This window comes from Micromys minutus, assembly GCF_963924665.1.
Source record: "Micromys minutus genome assembly, chromosome: 3".
NCBI classification, from domain to species: domain Eukaryota; kingdom Metazoa; phylum Chordata; class Mammalia; order Rodentia; family Muridae; genus Micromys; species Micromys minutus.
Window position 1 is genome coordinate 20,305,186 of NC_137972.1, and position 18,748 is coordinate 20,323,933.

General features: G+C 46.6%; 1 protein-coding gene across 1 annotated transcript; it reads left to right on the forward strand.

Annotated features, from left to right (window-relative positions):
- The first annotated feature begins 13,384 nt into the window (after positions 1 to 13,384).
- On the forward strand, positions 13,385 to 15,805 carry KCNA5 (potassium voltage-gated channel subfamily A member 5). Its single transcript, XM_080914685.1, has one exon. It carries the CDS (start codon positions 13,540 to 13,542, stop codon positions 15,349 to 15,351), a length of 1,812 nt encoding a protein of 603 aa, XP_080770811.1. The 5' UTR covers positions 13,385 to 13,539; the 3' UTR covers positions 15,352 to 15,805.
- Positions 15,806 to 18,748: the final 2,943 nt, after the last annotated feature.

Here is an 18,748-nt window from a genome sequence, read left to right on the forward strand (position 1 = left end):
AACAGGGAACATGTCACCCCTGCCTCTGAAATGATAGAAGACTCTTTTCCAACCTTGGCTTTGTGGAGGCCTCACCTTTGGGAAACTGTCCCATGACAACCTGCAAAGGTCCAAGATTGCTCCAGGCTGTCATTCACCCCATACTTGGACACTGGCTTTTCTCCATCTAGCCTTTCAGTGACTTGAGGTAGCATAGGGTATGGTGGGGGAAAGAAGCTGGAACAAACCAGTACAGACTTTCTTCCGGCCTCAGTTCCTCAAAAAAGCTCTAATGACACTGTCACCACCAGTAGTGACCATGATCCTGTCACTCAAGAACCTTCCCACCCCAACTCTCACACACATGCCCTTAACTGAACTACCATCCAGTGTCCAGAATCTATAAAGAAGGATTTCTTGCAACATCTACCTCCCAGCCTTGACTGTGTTGGCAGTAGCAACCAGTTCTACGTGGATACAAAGTCAGATGCAGAGGTTGAGAATTGACTGCTTTACCTGTGCTGTGAATCCTTATTCCCACAACCCCTTCCTTGTTTCCATTGTTCCAGAGAGACCCATAGACCTCATGGGAACTCATGCACTTATTTTTCGATAGAGCAGCTGAGCTCTATCTTAATACCCAATCCCATTACATTTCTAGTCTTTACAGTGTTCCTGGCAGCCGAGGCACATCTAGAAGAATCCATGCCTTTATCTCGCCTGCTTTCTTTCCAGGGCTGCTCTCTCACAAGCCCCGGAGCTTAAACCAACTAAACAGCAGGTCAGCAAGTCTCGTGGATTCTGCTCCAGAGTTGGGATTACAGGTACCATGCCTGGCTTTTGCATGGGTTCCAACTGAGGTCCTGATGATTTGTGGGCCAGCACTTTACCAAGTAACTCCTCTGTCCATCTGTCCATTCCTAATGTACTCTCTGAAAGAAAAACCTGGTCCTTACATTTCACATGTATAAAGATAACATTTTTTTCTAGACACCAATCTATATTATATTATTGAGTATTTTTTGACTTTTAAACTCACCCCTCCCCCACTGCTTTAGAGTGGGATTCCCATAGTCACTGCTCAGAGTCATTGTACTGACTTCCTGGGTGTCCTTACGCAGCCAACTGATGAGGACAGCGAGGGTGTCAGAGCCACCCCGGACCAAGCATATGATACAGCCACTTCTTCTGGTGCTTTCTTTCTTTTTACTTTTTTTTTTAATTATTGAATATTTTCTTTACTTACGTTTTAAATGTTATTCCCTTTCCTGTTTTACCCTGTGGAATTCCCCTACCCCATCCCCCTCCCCCTACCTCTATGAGAGTGTTTCTCCACCCACCCACTCCCTCCCATCTCCCTGCCTTGGCATTCCCCTACACTGGGGCACTGAGCCTTCCCAGGGCCAAGGGCCTCTCCTCTCATTGATGCCTGATAAGGTCATCCTCTGCTACATATGCTGCTGGAACCATGGGTCCCTCCATGTGTGTTCTTTGGATGGTGGTTTAGTCTCTGAGAGCTCTGGGGGGTCTGGTTGGTTGATATTTTTGTTCTTCCTGTGGAGCTGCAAACCCCTTCTGGTGCTTTCAATGGATGAAGAAGTAGCCTGCAGATGTGCAAATCGGACACCTCTTCTCTTACAAATGAGAGAAGTGAGGTGCATAGAGGTTATGAGATTTGTTCATGTTGACCCAGCGGTGTAAGGGATGGTGTGGTTCTAACACAGGCTAGTCTTATTTTCAAGTCTGTTTCCTGGGAGTGGATGATGGGGTAAAGGGCTGAGTTCCTGAACAAATGGAAGACCTTAGAGATATCCACCATGGGGTGAGTAAGGATGCGGTTGCTATGCATCCTGGCTGCTGAGATCTATCTTACTTCACAATTTCACTTCATCTCCAGCGCTTGCAAACTGCTCCTGGCAGCTGAGGAGCTTCCAGGAGAATTTATACTCATGCCTGCTTCCCTTCCTGAGCTGTGACCAAGAATGGTTAGAGTTGACCCGCAAGAGCAAGGAGCCAGCAGGTGGCGCTGTCTCAGTTAAAGAGGCAGACCACCACTGTCTTGGAAATGGCAGAGGGGCTGTCATTCATCCATACTTGGACACTGGTTTTTCTCCATTCATCTTTTCAGTTACATAAAGTATTCAAGAGCATGCTGGGAGAAGAAATCTAGAACAAACCAGTTAGGACCTTCCTTTGGGAAACTTGCAGCTAACCATCAGACTGAACATGAGGACCCCAACGAAGGAGCTAGAGAAAGGACTGAAGGAGCTGAAAGGGTTTGCAACCCCATGGGAAGAACAACATTATCAACCAACCAAACTCACCACAGCTCCCAGGGACTAAAACACCAACCAATGAGCTCACATGGAGAGACCCATGGTTTCAGATACATATGCAGCAGAGGATATCATTGTCTGACATCAAGGGGAGGAGAGGCCTTTGGTCCAGTGAAGGTTCATCTTTCCTAGTGTAGGGGAATGCCAGTGTGCTGAGGTGGAAGAGGGAACACCTTCATGGAGGCAATGGGAGGGGGAGGGGGAATGCAACTGGGAGAAAGGGATAACATCTGAAATGTAAATGCAGAGAATATTCAATAAAAAAGAAATGGAAACAAGCAAACAAAAATAAAATAAAATAAAATATGCCCATAGATGAAATAATTGCAAGAATGCCTATGGGAATAGACAAATGTTCTCCGGATTGAATTTGAGGCTGGCTGCACAGGAAGGATTTCATACCCGGTACTTGTAAACAAATTTAAAGCCCAAAGCTAGGAAGTTGTATGTGCTTTCGGAGAAACTGCTCATACCCTTTTTGTTGTTGCTATTGTTTTTCATTTGTTCATTTGTGAAGTAAGTATTCTGTCGAAGTGTCCTCTAAATAAAATTTTGTACTGCTTCAGGAAAAAAAAAAAAAGAAAAGAACAAAAAGAGAAAAAGAGAAAAAGAAAAAAAGGCCCCGATAACACTCTCACCACCGGTAGTAACAATAGCCCTTCCACTAGCCACTCAAGAAACCCCACGAAATCTCCTTAGCTGAGCTAACACTCAGTATCCAGATCTATTACTCCCAGCACCCTCCTCCCAGCATTGACTGTGCTGGCAGTAGCATTCAGTTCTGACTCAGTTTACCTGGTCAGATGAGGAGGGTGAGGGGCTGACTTGTAAGCTTAAGCTGCTTTACCTGTGCCTCTGGTTCAGTGGCTGTGAATCCCAGTGCCCACAACCCTCTCCTTGTATCATGTGCTGGAGAGACCTGTAGACCTCAGAGGAATTCATGCATTTACCTATTCAATCTAAAGATTGCAGGAGTGGAGAGATGAAGTGCACAGAGAGGCACGGAGGCTGCGGAGCACACTCAAGGAACCCATGTGCCTTCTGCATGCAAACTCCTTGAACCAAGCTCTTTGACATCTTTGTAAAGATTTCCATGGGGTGGCCATACCTGATGTAGCTGTTAGCTGCTGGTGATTAACAGACCTCAGTCCCTCTGTCCTAGTCACAACCTAGTCTCAAGCCCCGCCTTAGTTCTTCCAATGACAAACCCCATCTTGAAGTGCCCTATGGGATTCAGCCTTCTACTAACTTATTGTTATGAAGAAAAACCCACCCTCTGAGGACTCCAGAGATCTTAGGGGTTGCATTCTAAGCACTGAGATGAAAGCCAGATAGCATGACCACACATTTCAGGTTGTGTATTCTTCATGAACTTGCATTGTGCACGGACCCCAGGATAACCTATAAATCCAGTACTGTCTTTCCCATCTTATAGAATGAAGAAAAAAGGTTTGGACAGGTTAACTTGCTTATCCTCATTATGTAGCTAGTAATCAGAATAGATTGGGGAGGCTGCAGAGGTTGCTCAGTGGTTAAGAACACATGCTGCTCATGCAGGGGGCCTGAATTCCCAGCACCCAATCGGTTAGTTCAACTGTAACCCCAGCTTCAGGGGATCTGGCATCTTCTTTTGGCCTTCAAGAGTAAATGCATTCACGTGAAATACCACCATATAGGCACACATGCATATGCAGAGTTAAATATAAAAGAATTGAAAACTAGGAGTGCAAAGTGGTACTTCTGTCTCAGTCTTTTGTGCTTTGGTGTCATGCTGTTTAATTCCATGAAGTGTTAGCACCCTTTTCTCCTTCATCACACATGCATGTACGTACACACACACACACACACACACACACACACACACACAGAGGAAGAGAGATAACACAAGCTGTCTTGAACTGCAAGACTACACTCACAGGGTTGGTAACTGATTTCCACTAATCTAGTAGAATAATCCAGGACTTCTGAAGGGCCATATAGATCAAACACCCAGACACAGGGACTTTTGCCAGCCATTTCTTTGTTGGTAGGAAAAAGGTGAAGCCTTCTGAGACCTTCAGTGGGTGGTGGCTGGATGCCAGCCAACAGATTGAAATTCTTGATCATGACTCTTAATATTAGATTATTGTGCTAGCATCAGCCATCTGGAAATAAGTCCATTATTCTCCCCAGATTAATAAAAAGGAAACAGGGTAGGAGGGTGAGATTGATCAGTGAGCTGAGGAGTTGAGGGATAGGAGAAGGCAGACATTAAAATAGCAGCAAATGAATACCTTGTAATTTCAAACAGTCAATAATGTCATGCTGAAAGGCTGGTAAGTCCGCTGAGATAATTGCCCTTCTCCCGATTAGCGTCTTTATCAGAAAAAGCAATGATTGCTGTGTGTGAGAGATCACACTGCCTCTCATTTCATAGGAAGTGGCCATAATGAGAGAGCAGGCTCCTAGTGTGCAGTCTGTCCACACACAGAGCTTGAGAAGTACACATGGGATAATGGAGTGTTCATGGTCATTGTTCATGTTCCATGAAGCATGGGGGAGACCATTGAGCTGGATCTTACATTTGAACCCAAAGCTTCAGGTTGTGGAGACTTCTCTGATCCTTCCAGAGAGCAAAAACCTACACATTTATGGGATGTAAGGGACTATTAGATGCTCCTACCCATGATATCCCTTTCAGCTTTTCAAGTTAAACTTGGAATCACTGGGTACGTTCCCTAGGATCAGAACAGTATGGCAGCACCAAAACTCACCCATGGAGAATGTCTTCATCTTTATCCCCAGAACCCATGATCTTTATATGGTAGGTGAATAGAAATGTGCAAAAGCAAATGTGAGTGCATTTTAAGGATCTTCAGTTAGGAAAGATCTTGGATGGAGTAAACACAATCACATCCTCCTAAGAAGACATGAAAGTGGGTCAGGGAAGGAGGTATAACAGAGGATATGGAGGCTGTCTGTGGATAATGAAAAGGCAACCACAAGACCTGTAAAGGTGGCCCTGAGAGATTGGGACAGACCAGAAAACAAACGATCCTAGACTCCCTAAAAGGCAGCTATATAATCTACTGAAATTTTTACTTTAGCTCAAAGAGGGCAATTTTGGCCTTCTAGAATCTAGAGCTGCAAAATACCGAGTTTATTCTTGACAGCTTATATAACAAACAGCAACAGCTTGTGCTATCTAGAAAGGCCTAAGGCAGATGATGTCAACTTGACACAGCTAAGCTCATCTGAGAAGAGGGAGCCTCAGTTGAGAAAATACCCTCATAAGATCTGCCTGTAGGCAAGCCTGTTGGGGAATTTCTTCATTAATGATAGATATGGGAGGGCCTGGCCCATTATTGTAGCCCTGGATGGTATAGGAAAGTAAACTGAGCAATCCATAGAAAGAAAATCATTAAGCAGCATTCCTCCATCCTCTCTGTTTCTGTTCTTGCCTCCAGGTTCCTGCCTTGAGCTCCTGCCCTAACTTCCTTCAGTGGTAGAGTAGGATCTGTGGAAGGAAACCCTTTCATCCTCAAGTTGCTCCTGGTCATGGTGTTGTATCACAGTAGTGGGAACTCTAACTAAGACAGCAAGTCTCTCTTACCCCATGCTGAAGCTGATACCCAGAGATCCAGCTTCCCCTACTTTCCACTAACCCAGGCAATCACATCTGCATTGTGGGGTCAGCACAGGGAGAGACCACTAATGACGCCGCCGGTCACTCTGGACAGTTAATGGACATTGATTAGAGACAATGGCTGCTTATGATAGTCAAAGGCACAGATTGACTCATGTCAGTTAATGTGCCAAGCTGTAATTTATGAGATAACTGATACTTAGAGATGTATGGGAAGTAGTCTTTACATTCTATGCATGCACAAGAAATGGGCTCTGCCCAGGCCTGCTTCAATCCGAATCCTCCAATCCTCAAGTAGGAGGATGCAGACCCCAGCCCACTGTATACCTCTAGACAGTAGAGCAGGATGGGCCCTTTGGTAAGTTTCCCCTAGCTTTAGTGGGTATGAGGATCCTGTGGGAGCTTCCTATAACTGGTCCCACCTCCAGATAATCTAATGCAGAATGGTTGGAGAGGGCACTGGGAAACTGACCTTCCAGGAAGCCTCCCTTCACGTTCCCTATTGTTGGTCAATAAGTTACACTTTGAGCAGCAGGGAAATGCTGGCCACCCCAGCTCAGTCTCCAGCTGCTTGAACACCATTGCTGAGCCTCAAGTCTTTTTCCGAGATCCAGCCAACATTTTGCCAAATCAGAATAAAGAGGATTTGCTTTGATAGGCATACTGAGAAGTAAATGAGTGTCGCCTGTGTAAGTTTTTCCCCAGGCTTAGAAGGAATGCTAATTATACAACAGCCAAAACATCTCAGATCTGCTTAGCTGCTTTTAAATAAAATGACTTTCTTATGCATCTCAGTAGCCTCACCTAGATTCAAAAGCATATTTCAGGACCTGGGCTACAAGGAGCTGGAAAAAGCCACCGAATCTAACACTGCTAAGCTCATGCCTTTGGTCTGAGCCTTTGGAGAAGGTGTTTAAAAAAATATGAATTATAGTTGGGATTGAAAAATTAAAAATAGAATGTCATCAATTCTGACCTGAGACAACAGAGAAACTGTTGGTTAATAATCTCAAAGAAGACTTTCCTGGGTGCTGTGATTAGACAGTGTAAGAGAGGAAGAGAGTGATGTAAGAGGAAAAGAAAGACTGACATTTCAGCTCTAACCTGCAGTTTGTCAATGGAGGAGGGACAACCATGGGAAGGAAGCTTAGGAGAAAGCAAGACACACAAGACTCACCAAGGCAAGCTGTTCCATGAACTTCCCAAGTACTGTACATTTAGGTCACGTTACATTGCCTGTTTGTCCTCTGAAAATGCACAGAACCCATTAATGAATTTATTCTGCGATTATCATTGTGGGGGGGGGGGCAGAAAGGGAGGAGAAATGGGAGAGGGAAAAAGCCAAGCTCCAGATGTGAACCTTAATTTGTGAATGGCCTCACTTTAATCCATCTAAACAGGAATCTGGGTCAATGTAGGCATAATCTGCTTTCTCTATCCCCCCACTCTCCTGTGATGCTCCTTCCATGCCCACCCCTACTTGTTTCCCATCTTTCCATTGGTGAGGGAAAGACCTCTGTCTCCAGCGTGCACATATTGGACATGGTGTGTGTGTGTGTGTGTGTGTGTGTGTGTGTGTGTGTGAGAGAGAGAGAGAGAGAGAGAGAGAGAGAGAGAGACTGTGTCTGTGTTTGTGTGTGTGTGATGTGTGTCTCTGTGTGTGTATATTTGTGTGTGTGTGTGACTGTGTCTGTGTTTGTGTGTGTGTATATTCATGTGTGTGTGTCTGTGTGTGCATGCACACGTGCATGTTTTGTTTCCTTCCACATTTCAAACAAGAAAGGGAGGCTACTTTTCCAGGGCTTCCTTCCAAGATTCCAATTGAGAAGCAAATGAGGAAAGAAAGGAGGGAGAGGAAGAAAAACTTTCCCCTGGTATTATATATGCTACACATGGAGGAGAGAAATGTGTCTGGGACACAGAATTAGGCAAGAGAGTATCACCATTCACTCTATTATCAAAGGTTACATGATCATATATCTTTCTAGGGTAGCATGGAATTGTATATTTTACAAAATCAACAATAAGACTCAAACTACTGTGGACCCACTGACCAACTTTTCCTTTATTTACTGGAAAAGGAGAATACTTTGGTAGATTTCTAAACAGACTGGCTTCCACTAGGTTCTCACTGGTCCAGACAGAGGAATCTCAAGGTTGCTCTGCCTTCTCTGGACAACTCCTCTGAAATATTTTCATCAAAGTGTTTAAAGAAAGTTGAGAAGTCATCCCCAATCTGGGCGGGGCTGTGTCCCTGATCTAGAATGAATAATGGGTTTGTTCAATGGCAGTTTTGAAGGGAGAAGAAATGGAGGATCCGGGACATGTATGTGAACAGGATAATGTGGAAGAGCTCTTTCCTAAGGGCGATGAAAGAATGCCGAGGAAGCAGCCCAAAGTCCAGCATCTCTGCTTTCTTTGTCTTCGGGAACTGCCAAAGCTCACCCCACACCAGTCTCTGCTCCACATCCTTGAATAGAAGGGTTGGAGGCAGCCTGAGTCTAAAGACTTGTGCTGCCTGGATAAGCTTCTCCAGTCTGTTTGCAGGCTCTGGTGTAGACAGTTCTAATGAGGGTCTCCTGTGCGCCTCCCCTCCACTGTGGAAAAGTACAGTTGGTGCCCGATGTTACAATTAGAACCAGGTGCCATTTCTGTTCCCTTCTGTCTATTTAAAATTTGCTCAGTAGTGTAAACCTTCTCCTGACCCAGGTGGAGATGTGGGTCTCCCTGTTTGGATTTATATTATACATTGATATAATAGCATTTTATTAACATGATACACAGTGACTACATCTCAAACAATAGGAAATGAATTACATAATCCATCATTCTAATTTGTCATTTTACCCATAATGTTGTTTTTATCCGCATTGATGTGGCTTGTTTGGTAATGGATAATTTAGTAATATGTAGATTGAGTTAAGGGTCAGAGCAAGCCTAATGTACACTTTGACCTATTTGGTCATCTAAACGACTCTTACATTTATCAATTCCCAAATCATGGTGGGTGTCAGCCAATGTTAGAAATGACCTTTGCTTCTGTCCCTCAGTTTTCTCTTTCTCCAAACCCAGTAGCTGCTTTTCTTCTCAGTGCAGATGCAATCAATGTGTCTTCATTACAATTTATAACACAGGGCCTTACATAGTTCTGTAAGAAGCTGGAAACTGGTAAAGAATGAGCTGGTTCAAGTTCTCGCTTCAGTGCATGCCCCACTTTTCTCCCTCCCTCTCTCTTACATACATATATATATATATACATATATATATATATATGAATGTGTTATAGATAGAGAGGTAGTTAATAGATAAAGGGACAGATAATCAATAACACAAGATTGAAACCAAATATAGGTGCTCATATTCAGCTTAAGCGTAAAGATAAAGGCATCTTTGAGAAGAAGTGATACAGAGACAGGAGAGATGAAATATAGGCATACAAACACAGTTGCTCCAACGGATACACAAGAGATGTATCTAAGTGTGGAGGAAAGGCCAGTCTGTTCTCCGTGAACTGGCTTTCGTCTACGTGGCATGCAGGTCTCTCAGGACCCTCCCTCAGTCTGCTCTGTTAGTTCCCTTAACTGTTTTCTGGTCCTCAAGTCAGGCCTGGAATTTCCTTTCTGGAGTCGGAAGTCACAGTCTTCCTTCCACCTAAAGAGCCTGTCTTCTGCTTACCACCTCAGGGAGCACAGGACCTACTGTACTCACAGCACCCTATGTTCTGTGAGGAACCTCTCAAAGTTGGAATTAAACAAGCAATGTAAAATTAGGTGCCAGTGTGTTTTGTCGCTCTTGTGCTGTTACACTAAATAGCTTGTATGTAGTAGATAATTAATTAATCGTTAATGAGTTATCTATTAATTAATATTTATAATATAATAATAAAATACACTAGTTATAATAAGTAATTTAAACAAATGAATAGTCTTTATTTAGCCATCTTGTGTAGCGTAGGTTAGCCTTGAACCATCTTTATAGCTAAGGCTGACCTCTTAAACTCTTGATCTTTCAACCTATACCTCCCAAGTACTGGAACTGCAAGTATGTGATATCATGTCTGGTTTAGTGTTTTATTTTATTTTGTTTTTTATTTGTTTGTTTTTTACGTTGCTCAGGTTACTCTCAAGCTTTTAATCATGTAGTCTTTACCTTCCAAGTGCTGGGATTAATGAATGATGCCCCCAAATTTTGGTTCTCAGTTAATAATGGATCAACCAGGTTGGCTTTTAGGATACTTTCTTCTCTGACTCTCCCTGTCTCTTCTTCTCTAGCCCCAGCTCCCCCCTCATTTAAATGCTGTTCTTATAACTTCTCTTATAGGTCCTGTACTCTTGCCAAGGCTTCCTGTGGTCTTATAGGATCAGTCTTATGAATCTACCCCCTTTCCTTCCCCTCTGTTCATTTTATTCTGGGGGAAATACTGAGGTGCTGTGAAAAATTCCTCAAGAGTCATCATTTGGATCTAATCTGAATGAGGTTGCTATTCAAGGTGTGACTTCTAGACAGGTACATCTGCACCACATCAGCACCACCCAGAAGCTTTGTCTAAAGTTGAAGTCTAAGATTCATGGCACCTCAGAGTCTACACCGGTACAGATCAATTAGTGGAAATAAATGCATACTCTCTCACTGAAGTCATGTGATATGTTGATGGTGTTGATGGGACGGAAAGCCTGGACCGTCACTTGTGAAAGGAGGTATGAGAATAGGTAGGCAGGAAGAGTCAGGCTGCAATGCCAGACTCGCTCTTGTCAAGTCTTGGCCAACTCCTTGGTGTTCCAGAGCAGTGACGGTTAGCGGAATTGTAGGTTCGGGCCAGAGGGCAGATCTTAATGATCCTGCTGGGCAGAAGGCTGCTTAGGAGGAAAGTAGACTTTATAGAAGATCTAAGGCAGAGATAGAGGCTGAGGATACCTCCAGCTGAGGGCTGTCAGCTAACTACCCTTTCAGTCAGCTAAAAACAAGGGTCTTTCATGAAGGGAGGTCCCAGCAGCTTGCCTATGTGGCTGCCACATGTGACCCCTGAAGGCAACTCAGCAGGAAATCTGGGGGAGTGTCTAAGTGTGTAAGAAACCAATTTAGAATGAAGGTCTGACTAATGTGCTTATGATTTATCCTCTTATTCCACCAGGAATAGTCTTTTTAAAGGTCCCAGAAAAGACACACCCCAGAAAGCTCTCCCGTTCGGGAGCTCAAGGGCAGCCCATATGAATCAATATCCGCCTTCATATGCACATGATGCACCAATCTGTGCCAAGGTATAAGGCCATGGATCTCTGACCCCACCCTCCATGAGCCTAGCAGGGGATCCACCTAACTCACCGGGCAGAGGCGGCTGTAGGTGTTAGGCAGTAGTAGAAAACTTGCCTAGTGTGTATAAGGTTTTAGGTTAGAGCCTTGACTCTTTAATAAATGAAGAAGTAGGCAAATAAACCATGGGACTGTGGAGCTGAGAGTGCAAGGTTCCGAGGCTAGCTGCTTCCACATGTCACCTGTCACATCCACACGCAGTCCTCGTCCTTGCGTATCTGCAAAGACCATGTGCATGAAGTCACATGCAGTCAAATGTCTGCACGTGCCTGGCTCCCAGCAACATATCCACTAATGAAACCATGTCCTCTGCCTTCCCAGCGGTCACCCACGTTTGTGTGTCCCACTGCTGTTTCAACAAGCTTTACCTCAAGCTTCCAAAGCACCTGTATTTGTAGACTTATGTGTAGACAGTAGGTGGTGACATCTCTGGAGGGCAATCTCAAATATGCAGGAAAAGAAAATAGACAATGTAATCAGACACTCAAAATTACAGTAACTTCCCAGCAATGTAAAAGCCAAAAACATTAGGAGGAAGTTGTATCTAAAATTTCCAGACAACATTGAAAATTCCTCCCCTTGGCTTTTGATAACCATGACAGCCTCAGAGACTAAAGAAAAGGACATAGTAGGGGATAGGGAGGGGGACCTGGTGTCCCAGCCTAGGATTATATGTTAATCTTATTCATTCTTCTTCCTCCTGTAATGGAAGAATGCTCTGAGACCAGATATGAGGAAGGGAGAAATAAGCAAGATTCCCAAACCCAGCAGCTTGGCTTGAATTCCGGCACTGATACTTTCTAGTTCTGTGACCACCTACAACATAGTCTTTCTGTGCCTGAGTTTCTTAGAATCCTGGAGGTAGTGATAGTACTTACTTATAAAATACGCTGATCCAGCAACACACAAGACAAGAATGGTCTGGACTTACCAGCAACAAATAAGTCTCTCTCACAGCCCCCTGCCTCCTTCTCTCTACACAGGTCTCTAGGAAAGCTTAGAGTTTTCTTGTGTACAATTGTTCTCCACCGGGATTTATTCCCCTCTCTTTTCTTACGGTGCATTTCACAACAGAGGACTATGTGAAGAGGTTGGAGGGATGATGAAGGATGCAGGGTCAGGAGACCGGGCAGCTTCTCTCTTGATGAGGTTCCCCCTGGGTCTGAACTAGCAGATCAGATCACCAATATCTGGGTGATGAAAAACAGGCTTAAGGGGGTGCTATGAGGTCTCAGTCTCCTGTTTTTCAGTGACTTTGTAGACAGATGGAAAAGTGCACGCAAACACACACACACACACACACACACACACAGAGAGAGAGAGAGAGAGAGAGAGAGAGAGAGAGAGAGAGAGAGAGAGAGAGAGAGAGAGAGAGATTGCAGTCTAATTTTTCCCAAAGAGAGAGGCTGTTAAAAGCAGTGGTTCTCAACCTGTGGTCTACAATCCTTTTGGCAAACCTCTATTTCCAAAAATATTTACATTACAGTTCAGTAGCAAATTCCATTTACATTACGATAACAATAGCAACATCACAGTTATGAAGTAGCAACAAAACTAATTTTACGGTTCTGGGGGGGATCAGTATAACAAGAGGAACTGTATTAAAGGTCTTAAGCAGCATCAGGGGGGTTGAGAAACACTGCTCTAAAAGAAAAAACATCTAGAGCACTCCCTTTCCATCGCTCATACTGGAACTCAGCTAAAAGCCTTTCCCTTGCGTCTAAAGCAGCTCCCACCCTCTGGCGTCCCGGGGCTTTCAGTGCATTCCCAGGTGATCTGAGATCCTGAAGCTATTCTCATCCTGTTGCCCTGGGAGTTTCAGTACTCCTGGTACAACCTGTTCCTCACTCCTCCTGCTCTTTTCCTCCTCCCCTTCCTGTCCTTGCTGCAGGGGCCCCAGCTGAACCCTCCAGAGAGACACTCTCTCACTCCGGTCCCCAGAGGAGAAAGGGGAGGGGGAAGGAGGAGAGAAGGGAGCCACAGAGGGCGGAGGCCGGGGAGCTCAGCCAGAGAGGGGCTGCTGGAGGTTGCATCTGCTGGAAGGAGGTTTTTCCGCTGCCTGGTAACCAGCTGCCAGAACACTGAGAGGGAGAGAGAGAGGCAGGGAGCAGGGGCAGCAGCTTCTTGACGTCAGGACCAGCTAAGGGGGTCGGACCAGCTACCCCAGCCAGCCTAGAGCCAGCGGGGAGGCCTTCGGCTGAGAGGACACCCAGGCGAGGCGTGGAGCGTGAGTTTGGGGTGTGGGAACCGGTTGTTCGGGGGGCGCAGCATGCCCCCTGCCACCGGGCCATGGAGATCTCCCTGGTGCCCCTGGAGAACGGCAGTGCCATGACCCTCAGAGGAGGAGGGCAGGCAGGGGCAAGCTGTGTGCAGACCCCCAGGGGAGAGTGTGGGTGCACTCCGACGGCTGGACTCAGTAATCAGTCCAAAGAAACATCATCACCGAGGGGGCGCGCCACGCACGAGGATACGGACCAGGGTGGGCGGCCTTTGCCACCTATACCTCTGGAGCCTCCACAACCTAGAAGGCCATTTGCTGAGGATGAGGAAGAAGAAGGCGACCCTGGCTTGGGCACAGTGGAGGAGGACCAGGCTCCTCAGGATGCAGGGTCACTCCATCACCAGCGGGTCCTCATAAACATCTCAGGGTTGCGCTTCGAAACGCAGCTGGGCACCCTGGCGCAGTTTCCCAACACCCTCCTGGGGGACCCAGCCAAGCGCCTGCACTACTTTGACCCCCTGAGAAATGAGTATTTCTTCGACCGCAACCGGCCCAGCTTTGATGGCATTTTGTATTACTACCAGTCAGGGGGCCGCCTGCGCAGGCCGGTCAATGTCTCCCTGGATGTGTTTGCAGATGAAATTCGCTTTTACCAGCTGGGGGACGAGGCCATGGAGCGCTTCCGGGAGGATGAGGGCTTCATCAAGGAAGAGGAGAAGCCCCTGCCCCGCAATGAATTCCAGCGCCAGGTATGGCTTATCTTCGAATACCCAGAAAGCTCTGGATCTGCAAGAGGCATCGCAATAGTGTCGGTCCTGGTCATTCTCATCTCTATCATCACCTTCTGCTTGGAGACTCTGCCTGAGTTCAGGGATGAACGAGAGCTGCTACGCCATCCCCCAGTACCACCCCAGCCCCCAGCCCCTGCTCCAGGGGTCAATGACAGCGGCTCTGGTGCACTTTCCTCTGGCCCCACAGTGGCTCCACTCCTGCCTAGGGCACTGGCTGACCCATTCTTCATCGTGGAGACCACGTGCGTGATCTGGTTCACCTTTGAGTTGCTTGTGCGCTTCTTTGCCTGTCCTAGCAAGGCAGAATTCTCTCGGAATATTATGAACATCATTGATATTGTGGCCATCTTCCCCTACTTCATCACCCTGGGCACTGAGCTGGCAGAGCAACAACCAGGGGGAGGTGGTCAGAATGGGCAGCAGGCCATGTCCCTGGCCATCCTCAGGGTGATCCGCCTGGTCCGGGTGTTCCGGATCTTCAAGCTCTCCCGCCACTCCAAGGGGCTGCAGATCCTGGGTAAGACCTTGCAGGCATCCATGCGGGAGCTCGGGCTGCTCATCTTCTTCCTCTTCATCGGAGTCATCCTCTTCTCCAGCGCTGTCTACTTCGCAGAAGCAGACAACCAGGGGTCCCACTTCTCTAGCATCCCAGATGCCTTCTGGTGGGCAGTAGTCACTATGACCACTGTAGGCTATGGGGACATGAGGCCCATCACCGTAGGGGGCAAGATTGTGGGTTCACTGTGCGCCATAGCTGGGGTCCTCACTATTGCCCTGCCCGTACCTGTCATCGTCTCCAATTTTAACTACTTCTATCATCGGGAGACAGACCACGAGGAGCAGGCTTCCCTGAAGGAAGAGCAAGGCAACCAAAGGAGGGAGTCTGGGCTGGACACAGGGGGTCAGCGGAAGGTCAGCTGCAGAAAGGCCTCCTTTTGCAAGACTGGGGGTTCTCTGGAGAGTTCTGACAGTATCAGAAGGGGTAGCTGTCCTCTAGAAAAGTGTCACCTCAAGGCCAAGAGCAACGTGGACCTGCGGAGGTCCCTGTATGCCCTCTGTCTGGACACTAGCCGCGAAACAGATTTGTAAAGAGAGATCCGGGCAGACTGGCAACAGTGGAGCTGGAAACAGGGGTGCCCCTTGAACCTGGGCATCTGCTTTACACCACAGAGTATTTAAGCCCACCTGGTCACTCACCAATGTCTGGATGCCTGCCTTTCTTTCCCCTTTCCCATCCTCCTGACTTCTAACTTCTCCATTTTTCCTGCTCTTTCCATAACACCAGGGGTCACCTATTTTTAAAAAGTATCGCATTCCATGACGCAGGAGCCGTTGAAGTGGTGAGCAGTCACCTAAGATGGATGTATTCCTAGCCAGTCTTCTATACCCAGCAGAGGGATAACTCAAACAAAATTGACTTTAAATAGCTCAGATCCCAAGAGATTCCATAGCTCTCCCTATCCCTGTGTTCCAAATTTACTTTACATGTGATTATATTTGTGTATGGGCAAATATTATTTTTATGGCTGATGAGTGCATTTTGTACAGCAGCGCATATGAAGAATATTTGGGTGTGTTCTTAAGATATACTTTGAATTATGAAAGTGTTGGGGGTCATTGTTTACAGCATCTTCTTTTTGATAGAACTCTCTGAGTTTAAACAGAGGTGCTCAGCCTCTAGGAGGAGACCCCTGAGGGAGGGTCACACATCAGATATCCCGCATATCAGATATTTACATTATGATTCATAATCGTGACAAAATTACAGTTGTGAAATAGAAACAAAATAATTCTCTGGTCTGTGGGGGGAGGGGTCACTACACTATGAAAAACTGTATTAAAGGTTCGAAGCCTTAGGAAGGTTGAGATGGATTGTTTGCGTCTAGGCTGTGTGTGGTGTGCGCTTATTACAGTCAGCACAGACTCTAGAATTGGGGTTAAGGGAAAGAGGTGATAAGCCCCACACTGCAGCTTTCCTCTTGTGGTCCCTGGCTCTGGGTTTGTTTCTCAAGGTTGTCTCCTTTACTGTAAGTCCCAAGTCCACCTTGTTAATTGTTCAAGGGAGCTTAAAGAAGCAAGCCTGATGCTCACAGACAAGCCCTTTCAGAGTCTAGTGAAGGTCACTTGGGGAAAGTGCCTGGCTGTTCCCTGCAGGAGCCATGTCTTCATGGTGAGGGGTATGGGAAGGTTTCATTGTTCCAGTTAAAGGACAAACCGTGGGCTTTCTTCTGTAGTCATTCAACTCAGAATGAATCTCTTTGTTCCTCTTTCAACTGGGTGGCTTGTGGCATAAGCCCACAGCAATTTCTGTCTGAGTTCCTAAGCTGTCTGGATTCCTGCTGTTGCCTTTTAATACAGAACACAGGCTGGTTGTTCACAGGGAAGGTACTGCTGGTCTAGCCATTCCTACTTCAAGACGACCCTGGGGTTTGTGGCTGGGTCTTCCTATTAGTGATCCACTAAATTTAAGTCTATGGACTGTGGATCTAAATAAGACAGGATAGAATTAACCAGAGTCTGAATACCCACAGTCATTTCTACTCAAGAATGGTTTTTATAATAGCAGGTCTATTTGGGAGACAGGGAGACCAGGCAGCCTGGCTCTGTTGGTCTCAGTGCACACTAAAGCTTAAAGAAGATGGGCAAGAGACCCTATTAATTTACAACTTGCAGTATGCTGAAAAGTAGAGCACCTGCCAGAGCCTTGCTCTCAGAGTCACCTCTGACCTTTGTGCCTTGAAAGCTAGTGTTTTCCATTTGGCACTGGCCTGGGAACCCGATCTGAGAGGTAACCCCTAGGGCTCTGCCTTCCCTGCAAAGCAAGATAGGCAGGATTAGGTGAGGCAGACAGAGCTGCTCTCAGGACTTATATTCATCCAGGGGCTTGACATGGTATGGGCCCATTTATAAGGGACTTCATCTTTAGAGTGTCTGGGTAACAAGCTCACTGTGTCACTAGTGCTTAGGGACCAAGTGGAGGAGCTGATAAAGCAAGACTGATGGCTTTTGCCTTTGTGGAAGGTGATATGGTAGCTCAGGGCTACAGAAGAGACCAGGAATATTTAATGAGGCTTCCCAGTCTCCGTGTTCTCCTGCCATCCCACACAGCAATGACAGCGGGCCAGCCACTAAGAAGGCTCACACAGGGCTGTTCAAAGGGGCTCACTGCCTCTGTTTCTCTGATTCTGGAAGTTGCTGCAGTCACCCAGCCGGCCACTGTGGTTTGCCTTTGCACCTCAGTGACCAGGAGAGCCACTTGAGACCCAGACTGTTTCTAGACTGATCCTGCTGAGTTTTCCCTCTCTGACCCCTCTCTTTTCTGTCATTGTTTTTCCTTATGCTTCACCTTGAAGAAGTGAGATCCAGTGACTTCAGTCATGCTTACATTTCCAGATGTTTCCTCCTGGCTCCCACAGCAGGAAACCTCTGCCTTGTGCATTGCTAAGGTGTACACAGAGCTTTGGGCTGTGCCTTGGGAGTGAGCAAGGCAGGAATCTCCCCCTTTCTTTTTTGTTGTTGTTTTTTCCCTGTACTTGCTGTGGGTTTAAGAAGAATCCTCGACTGACTCTCTTTAGAATCCCCAGCTCCTTGGTTGGCCCTGCTGAGGCTGTTCCCCAGAGAGGGGTTCAAACAGTTCAAACTGCTAGCCCCTGAGGAATTCGCCACAGAGTTCGTAATGCATGATTCTATCTGATGCAATACTGTCTGGTTTCAGCGATGGAGCAGAATTTCTTTGGGGAAGGGACACCTTGGTCTGAGTAGTCTCCACAAATGGCAGGTTTGTTTGTAATGGAATTTGGTCCTGGGGTGGAGGTGAAAAGATCTTTTCTCTCTATTGCAGACCCACTCTCTTCCAACTGTGGTGCAGGAACAAAAGTCTGAAGACCGGGATTCCAGACGCCTCCCTGCCCCCACAGTGGCTTCCTTTCCCCCACATGAAAGGAAAGGGAACCAGCAGATGAAATTGGGGAAGCTGTGGATTTAGGCCTCAGATAGACAGGGAAGAAACCTTGGGTCTGCTGGGGACAGCGTTTCCTCAAGAAGTGGCCTGAGATCCTCTGTGGAAGGTGGCAGGAGCTGGGGGTGGTGGTACAGAGTTTTCAAATCCCAGTACTCAGAACACAGGCAGGTAGATCTCTGTGAGTTCCAGGTCAGCCTGGCCTGTAAAGCAAGTTCGATCCAGTCGGGGGCTGCGCAGAGAGGCAGGAAGGGAAACCGGGCTGGAAGACAGGACAGCTAAGATGCTGACACCCTTTGTACCAAATGGCAATGTCTAGCCCTAAGTTCCAGCCTGTCACCCTAGACCCTTAATGGTCCCCACACTCACAATACTACAGTCTGATTAGTCAGTGCCTCCGTTGGCTACCTGGCCTATGAGCTGTGGTCAGTTCCTCCACACCTGTGGCACTGAGGGACATCATGAGGTCACCGGTCTCTCCCCAAAGAACTCTCTGTGGCTTGGTTAAATATCAGTTTACATTTCTTC